This window comes from Anser anser (genome assembly GCF_964211835.1).
Source record: "Anser anser genome assembly, chromosome: W".
Lineage (NCBI taxonomy): Eukaryota > Metazoa > Chordata > Aves > Anseriformes > Anatidae > Anser > Anser anser.
In genome coordinates, this window is record NC_139731.1 from 15708382 (window position 1) to 15717006 (window position 8625).

General features: G+C 37.5%; 1 protein-coding gene across 7 annotated transcripts; it reads left to right on the forward strand.

Annotated features, from left to right (window-relative positions):
* The first annotated feature begins 45 nt into the window (after positions 1 to 45).
* LOC310888619 (lung adenoma susceptibility protein 2-like) lies at positions 46 to 8264 on the forward strand. 7 transcript variants are annotated; one of them, XR_014575971.1, is made up of 9 exons: positions 46 to 229; positions 1088 to 1424; positions 1867 to 2640; positions 3183 to 3273; positions 3779 to 3929; positions 4693 to 4801; positions 6133 to 6264; positions 7120 to 7193; positions 7856 to 8264. XR_014575971.1 is itself a non-coding variant. In XM_083815495.1 (8 exons), the coding sequence occupies exons 2-8, from the start codon at positions 1100 to 1102 to the stop codon at positions 7956 to 7958; spliced, it is 1653 nt and encodes a 550-aa protein (XP_083671621.1). In that variant the 5' UTR covers positions 48 to 229; positions 1088 to 1099; the 3' UTR covers positions 7959 to 8264. The 7 variants fall into 7 exon arrangements, 5 of the variants coding, with proteins under 5 accessions (XP_083671621.1, XP_083671623.1, XP_083671619.1 ...); XR_014575972.1 differs by lacking the exon at positions 3183 to 3273 and having other exon boundaries at positions 48 to 229; positions 1867 to 2043; positions 2130 to 2640; XM_083815495.1 differs by lacking the exon at positions 3183 to 3273 and having other exon boundaries at positions 48 to 229; positions 1088 to 1409.
* The last annotated feature ends 361 nt before the right edge of the window (positions 8265 to 8625 follow it).

Sequence of the window (8625 nt, forward strand, 5' to 3'; positions counted from 1 at the left end):
CCCGCCTCGGACTACAACTCCCATGGGGCCGCGCCTGCCCGCCGCCATTTTGTGCGGGTGCGCTCGGCGCTGAGGGGGCTGCGCGGCCCCGCGGTGTGCGAGGGGCTCGGCTCCGGCCGGCTGGGCTGTTTGTCCCGGGCTTGGCAGGGGCACCGGCGGTATTTTTTGGGGAAGAAGCCCTGGGAGGCGTCCACAGGCCCTGCTGCAGGGCCCCGCTACTCCTTTCCGTGTAAATCTCGGTGATCGGCGTGTGCTTGTGGTGCTCTGCGTAATAAAGTTACTAATTCCTGTGCCTTGTCGCAGCGTCTGTTTCCTTCTAACACGCTAACGTGCTTTTCAAACGGGCTTTTGCTTGCAGGAATGATACTTACAAGGAAGTCTCGGTCTTGGTTGCGGGGTTTGGAACCAGCCTGCACTTCAGTCCATGGTTTGGGGGGTTACAAAGTCAGCTTGGATAGCAGTGACTAAATGGTGTAGATTGGGGAAATCTTAAGCACTCCGATGCTCTGTCAGTTCCTGTTGTGGCCTGTAAAATTATATCAGTATATGTATACATCTGGCTGTGTGAAACAATCAATAGGAGCAATACATTTCTACTTCAGTTACATTCAGCTTTTTTTCTTCTTTATACTAGGCTACTTCTATTGTTTTCCATGAGTACCACCGTTGTGCTGGTTCTGAAATAAAAGGTTATGATATTCCTGCATTTCTTTGCTGAAAGTCCGCAACATGAAGCACAGTTCTTGCAAAAGCTGGATGCTGAGGGCCCTTGGGAACTAGCGAGGAGCTGGATTTCCTTGCCATCCTCTTAGCTCTGTGCTCCGCTAAAGCTTCAGTGTACAAGAAGTTTTCCCTATTATCTTTTTTTTTTTTCCCCCGAGGCTTTATTTTCTGCCTTTTGCTTTTCTAGGCGTGACACATATGTACGACTAACTTACTTGAAAAGCAGGAAGTTGAATAGCTAAATATTATTTTCCTAAAAATTACTGACATTTTACATAACTAAAAAAAGAAAATCATAGATCCATTACGGTTTGAGAACATGTTTCAGTGCAGATGGTCACTTGGGCTTTCTTTTTCCATTTAGACTGATTAAAAAATGAGTGAAGATTCTAATAGAAATCTGGATAAAAACCATGACCAGCTTAATAAAAAACACAGCGTCTCCTCTCCTGATTCAACAGTATCTTTTCTTCTAACAAGCACTGGCAGCAGCAATTCGTGCTCAAACAGTTTGATTCAATACAAGGACAAGCTTTACAGCTCTGCATCTGAGGCTCTAGAAGCTTATATTGAAGATTTTGATCTAAGTCTCACGTCTTCAGAAATAACCACTGGAAAAATCTGCCTGTGCCAAAGTACTCCCAAACAAGCTGAGTTTTCGAAGCATCATGTCAAAGAAAAATACGGTGTGTTTTCTGCAAGTACGTCTTTTAACAAGTCTCGGAGTTTGCTGTTTTGTTTGTTTTTTTTTTCCTCCATTGTCAGTGGTTTTGCAACTCCTTGTCTCATACCAGCTATGTTTTGGTGAAGGAGTATTCCCTGTACAACTGCCTGCAAGTCTTTGTGGTATAATAAATGATGCTTGTTCATGGCTCGTGATATTTGTCGTTCTCTGTGGTGCAAATAATTGAATTCAGAAAATATTCCAAACTGTAAATGTGTAGTATGAAAGGTGGGGTAACTTTTGACTGCTAGTTTTTTTTATCAATATTCTGATTAGAAATGGAACCATTCTTGCAAGAACTAGAATTCAGTACCCTTTGGTTAATAATATATTCAGTTTTAATTTATTAGCTCTTACAAATGTGTCATTCTGGTATGCTTGAAGTTCTGCGATTCATGTAAACTGTCTTTGTTTTTCAGCGCTGGATGACTGTAATGAGCCCATAGGATTAAGTTCTCTTGCTTCACCCTGTAGAAGGGAGACGGAATGTGACCCAGACTTGATTAGTCTTGCGACAGATGATCTCTTAGCGTTTCCAGCAGACGGATCGCTGCCCTGCGTCCCGAGTAGTCCTTTTAAATCAAGACATCAAAATAGTGAGTGGAACAGATGGTCACTTAAAAAACCTGTCTGCCCTTACCACACCGTGTCACTTGGTGCTGAAAGGGGTTTCTGTCTTCAGGAGAACGGCAAGGCTGATGCTAATGAAAATGTACACAAACACTTCAGTAAAAGGAAATACGATGCGTTTACACGTAACAGGTACAACTCTGTCTCCTCTAAAGGAAGTTCCAGAGCCTTATCTGTTGAGAACTCTGCCTCTCTTCCTGCTGAGAACTATCCGAGGTGGCTTACCAGTCAGAAGTCTGACTTAAGCGTATCAGGGATAAGCAGTATTCCCAGTTTTCACTACCCAGTCTGGCTTAAGAGTCATAACCTTTTCTCTGCTGCGACTAAAGAAAGTGATGGACACAATTCTAATATACAAGGCAAAGCTTCCTCTTCACAGGTTTTTGAGATCCTGAAAGAACAATGCTCCGTAGATAAAGACAGTTCTGGTTTTCTTAAAAAAAATGGTTGCCTGGATCTGACAGGTGATAACGAAGTAGCAGAAAGTTGCAAATATGACAGCCCAGATGCACTCTTCCAATCTGGTAACTCCTTTTTAAGGCACACGAAACAGTCATTCGGAGGTAACTATTGTTCACAATTGTTTTTGAATTTTGAGGGTGAGCTAATAAAGACATGTTCATTTTAAAACAAAAGCTCTGGTTATGTTAGTCTGAACTGTACAGCAGATTTATTTACTTCCATCTTTGACAAGTGATTCAAAGCATTTATTAGTAGATGACCAAGCCGAACAGCTTTTATACTGTAAATTCTCATATATTAATGAGTATTTAAGCATTCCTTTTACAGCAAAGAATATTTATTACAGTGGAATATTTGGTCCCTTACTGCAAGATAAAAACAGTAATTCCATAAATATTTGAATAGAATTTTAGCATGAAATTAAATTATATGTGTATGCTTTTTATTCGTTATGCAAAGCGCAAATATTGATCTCTTCCTTTTTCCAGGAGGTGAGATGGAAAAGCTAAGTTAAAATGTTATTAATGTTGTGAATTCAAAGTCACAAAATGCCAGATAATGCAAATGTCTGCAAACACCTTTCCAATACATATGCATGATGGACTTCGAATACATGCATATATCCTTTTTTTTTCCCACACAGAATTTTTCTACCAATCATGAAAAAGTTGGGCATAAAAATATATGAGAATGTCTCTGTCGTGATTAGTGCTTGTCTCAACTTACTTTAAAATGTGAGTTGTGTATGTGATTGTGTATGTGATACGCACGTATATGTTTGTGTTGCTTCTCCCAGGTGTCTGTAAAAACAGCTGTTAGAAGAACCTGTACAAACAAATAAGAAAAGTAACTTAAGTTTTCGCAGGATTAATAAATAATATTTGTTTGGTGAATTAATTATATTTCTACAGGAATTTTAATTATATTTTCTACAGCATGAAAGCATATAAACATTAAATAATCTTGAATGCAGCATGTGATACTTGTTTTATGTAGGAAGAGAAACACTTGATTACTTTAAACATTCTCCCACCTAGAAACAATTTTTTGGTACTGCTGATGCATATTTTATATTGCCATACCAACATAAGCAAAGGTGTTGTGCTGCGGCTACACAATCTGTGAGATTTTTCCAGTGATAATTTATCTATAGTAATTTTGAGTATTACATAAAATTAAAAGTAGTGTGGAAATAATGTGTCTAATCCTCTTCAAGGGCTTTCTGTCCTTGCTTTTTAGAAGACCAACTTGAGCTGCTTACCTGGAAGGCTGACAGAGATCTGGAGAGTTTAAATGAAGGCTCGTCAAATGCTCTGGAAAATGATGGCAGTCCTTCTACAACCGATATACTCAGAGCAGAAAGATCATGGGAAAATGTTCCGGGTGCTTTGTAAGTAAATACAGATTACGAAATACTTTGTTCGGGAAAATGCGTTATGTATTTAATTGCTTTTGTGTATAGTTTATAAATAATGGTAATACGGTATGTGCATAAAGGCTTTATTGTTAGATTTCCTTTGTAGTGCTAAATATTTGATATTCTGAGGTCAGGAGATTAGTGCACTTCTTTCCCTTTTGCGCTGTCTTGCAAAGAGTGCTGTCAATATTACTTATTGTTGCCTTTTAAGAATATATTTTATATATCATTGATACACAAAGATATTTACTTTAAGAGAACAATTATTCAGTGGAATTTAAATTGGTAAATTTAACAGTAAATGAAAAATGAAATAATTTTAGCTATATTTAACAGGTGAGCAACAGTCTCAATCTGCAGCATCCCTATTACTAAAAATATTATTAAAATAACTATTTTTCGTCAGGTGTTGAATACTAATGCTGGAATTGCAGATGTAAGAAAAACACCCCCGTATACTATATTATAGCTAAAAATTAGTTGTTTTTTTTTTAATTTATTATCATTATTATTTAGTTAGTCGCTTTTTATGGCTACTCAGGATTCGATTAAACTGGCAAAACTGGAAAAAGTAGTAGAGTGGTTCTCTCACGGTCACCACAGCACTGACAGGACTATTCAGTGCCCTTCAGTGTTGCATTTATGCGGTATGTCTGTTTTCATCAAACGGACTGTATAATTCTCTCAGATTATAAACCCGTTGTTATTCTCCATTGCATGTTTCATGTTGGTGCAGCAAATCACCAGCGCCTGCACGCTGGGAGGACAAAAACAATCCTCTACCGTTCCCCAAGGCGGACATCATTCATCAATTCTTGGAAGACTGTTTAGATGACAAAAACAAGGTCAGTAAAATTGAGTGTTTACTGCTTAGAGTGCCCAAAATGTGTAAGGCTGGTACATATTAGAAGGGGAGATACCTATAAATTGGTTTCCTTCTTCTAAAATGTACAAAGTAGAAAGTCAAACTGACGTAATTTAGTCACATTTCGGCATGATGAATTCTTAAAGTTATTAAGTCCTATAATCTAACACTTGGTTTTACTTTTACGTTCCATATTTTGTTTAAATAGTAATTTTCCTGCCTCAAGTAAAAGAAGAAAGGGTTTTGTTATTGATTTATTAAATGCTTCCAATTTAAGAACCTTGCTGATGTCGTGCTGGGTATGAGTCAAGTTCAAGGGGTAAATTAATATATTATTATTCATGCTGTTGCACTGGAATTGGGTTTCGGATTGAATTTACTCTCTTTAGATTATTCATTATTTTAATCCCATTCTTACATGTTAATCACCTTCTTGGCAGTCTTAATATTGTTCAGTCTTTCATTTTAATTATATGAACCCTCTCCATTTCTATTATCCTTTACTCAGCTAGGGAGATGAGCCCCGAGCCCGCTGTTCTAGTTCAAAGGCATAACGTTAATTTATGTCGTGGTATGTTTCTTTTACTTTCTGCTCTCTGTCCTTGAATCTTAACTGCTCTGATATTCTGTTTTCCCATCCTGCAGTAAACAAAGCATCATCCTTTAACTTATTCCACAGTGGCACATACTTCTGTTTCCCTATGGGGTTGTTTGACAAAGAACCTAACAATCCGCATGGGTAATTCAAATGATTCTGTCTAATGAATTTGGCTTCATTTCCGGGCACGAGTACTTCTAGATTACCCCCAAAGTTTGTCACCTTGAACTATTTTGCTTGCTTGTTTTGTTTTTTTATTATTGAATGAGCAGATATCACGTAGGTGCTAATTATATGAATAAATCTATGCTTATCATTAATGATGCTTACTTGCTCTGTCAGTTATGTTAAAAGATGTTTTAGCATTGCTGCCGTAGCGTTAAAAGGACTTGACACTGACAGTCATCATATTCTTGGATGATTTTACACAAGCCAGGGCTGAGACCTTTCTGTGTTGCTTCAGGTCTTCCTAACAATGTACGTATTTACAGTGACTTCACTAACTCTACAGTGGCATAAATTAAGATGATCCAGTGTCACATATGTGCAATTTATTAATAGATCTGTAAAGAACAAGCAGAGAGAAACACTCACAAATTTGCCTTTAAGCTGTTTGAGGGAAACTTCAAAACTTTTTTGAATTTTGATGCGTACTGATCAACAAATGTTACTGTTAAGTGTACAATCAACAAATTCTTTGGATTTTGGTTTAGGAAAACATCTTTTCTGGAGATCATAATCACAGACCGCTGGAAGCCTTGAAGCTAATGTTGTTTAAGCTTCAAGCAGCTCAGGGAAGTTTAAACCCGAACGAAACGGCTGGGCAGAAGGAAGAGTTTGCAAAAGTAAGTAGTCAGTTTCCTTGTACTGTCTTGCCGGTATTGATGTGCTGTTTACGTTCTTTTATGGCCTAGGTTTCCAGTCAGTTTCAAAAGAACGCTGCCAGCAGATTCCATCCAGGTTGCATCAAGATCCAAACTGCTGTGCCCTAAAGCCCCGTGTTTGTTTTTTTTTTTGCTGTTGCTGCTGCCGTTGTGAATCAGAGTCTCTGCGTCCTGTTCCGCTGGGGCAACCTGTGGCTGATCAGCAACTCGACTGAGCAAGTTGGCTTCAACGGTGCTGCAGAAAGCTCTGGTTATCCAGAAGATGGCGACATTCCAGAGCATCCTGCCCGAAGGGAGCACATCCCGCTCACCTGCTGCTCCAGCAACAGCTAGAGCAGCCACTTGCTGTGCTCTGGTCACGCTGTCTTCTGGTTATGTCCCAGTTAATATCAGGCTTTCAGTGGAACGGGCCACATTTTAAAAAAAGTCATTCTCAAATGCGTTATCCTCGCCTGCTTTGGCATCAGGGATTCAGTATTCTGTGTCCCTTTTGTTTCAAAATGATTTCACAGATTTATTTCTTCGTAACGTTTTCATAATGCTTCTTATATACAGTGCTTAAAGTTTATGTCCTGTACTCGGTAGTGAATGAATTCTCCGTGCATATGGCTAAGGCAGGCTGAAGGAATGGGCCGGGGGGAGCAACCTTCTGTAACATCATAGCTGCATAGGAAACTTGGATTAAACCCCTCCTGAATTACTCCGTGTTTCTGTAAAGTTGTTGGTAATCCTTTCCGATGAAATGCGCTATAAAAATGTTTTGTCACATTCGGGTGTGTTCCTCAGTTTACAATTTCTTTTTTTTTTTGTTTTAAGCTTTTTGAAAAAGCAGACGCTGAATTAAAACTCTGTGACAGCGAGATAATCCCTCTTACTAATTCTATTCGGAAGTAAGTGACCTGATTTTCTGACTTTTCACTGTTTTCAGGAAGTAGAGAAAAAGAATGATAAATTAGCTGAGAGTTGTTGTGTGATCTGAAAACTGTTAAGAATAAGCAAATTATGAATAATTAACAACAATCTTACTGGGATGTCGTAAGTAACTAAAGAAATAACTTTGGGAAAAGGCAGAATGGAAAACAGGTTTTGATTATGCAGAGCATTTGTTTCAACAAAAGTCAGTGTTGCAGTATAGTTTTCTACTGTAATGTGAAATTAAAAGGTTTATGTAAAAATACAGTAACTTTTAGTGCGGGTATGCTCTTTGGTAACATGATGTTAGCGTTTATCACCGTGTTAAATACCTATTCCGTAATAATTTAATAGAAACTGGGTGTGCATGAGTGGCCATATTTGAGAAGATGTGTTTAAAATTTCAGTTCCAAAAAGTATTTCATCTTTTTCTTAAAGAAAATCTTAATATGTTTTATAATTTCTAAAACAGAATGAATGGACAGTTAGACAAGATGATGTGAACTGTTTCTAAACAATTCAAACTGATAAACTGTTAGTAAGCAACCTGTTAGTAAGCAAACTGTTAGTAAAACATAATTTTGTGTTGAATGTAAATACTTATACACTGTTATTAAAGTCTTCATAATTCATAATTTAGGGCTTTACACCATGTGTCACGTCTTAAGAGTCTTCTTGAAGATACCAATATGAAACAAGAGCAAAGTGATGATCGTCAAGAAAATAAAGAAGAAAAAAGCTGATATCTACGAATAGTTTAATACTGTATAATTTAAATAATTTGTCGGCCTGTACGTTGTTCTTTTTTTTTTGAAAGGTGGACCAGTGCCTGTTCTGAAACAATATTTTATTCATTATTTCTGTACATGTTCGTTACTTTCATGAGTTATTTCAAACCTTGAGTTATTAGTGCTTCCAGCAGGATCTAACAACATGTGATAAGACACCACTTTTAAAAGAATACGGAATTAAAACAATGTTAACATTTCATGGAAGAAGCTCTGCGTGTTTATATTTAAAATAAAATAAAATAAAATAAATAAACTAAACTGTTTGTCCAGTTCTGGTTATCATTGTTAGACAGCCTATTCAATTTTTTCTTATTTTCTTATCAGAACTTTATGGCCACTAAAGAGTATTTTAAAGAGGGATTTGATTGCTTATATATCAACAGAAAAAGTAACTTTTAGGATATATACACTGGGCACTTGCAATTATAGCTGGAATTTTGTTTTCTTCTAAGCTAAAATGAAGTTACCACTCAGGAACAATAAATGAATCTGTAAATCAAGTACCAAACAAGAGTAATTGCCATTTCCAAGTTGTCAGAGGTGTTTGTTTCCTGGAGGCTACATCAGGGAAAAAGCATTTTATTGAACTATAATCTTTGTTTCGATAGTGGCGGGGTGG

Coding starts and splice junctions, on each gene's coding strand:
- LOC310888619 (XM_083815493.1), top strand. CDS start 1,100: ATGAGTGAAGATTCTAATAGAAATCTGGATAAAAACCATGACCAGCTT. Junction 2,641..3,778: donor CACGAAACAGTCATTCGGAG/GTAACTATTGTT, acceptor CTTGCTTTTTAG/AAGACCAACTTGAGCTGCTT. Junction 4,802..6,132: donor GTTTAGATGACAAAAACAAG/GTCAGTAAAATT, acceptor ATTTTGGTTTAG/GAAAACATCTTTTCTGGAGA.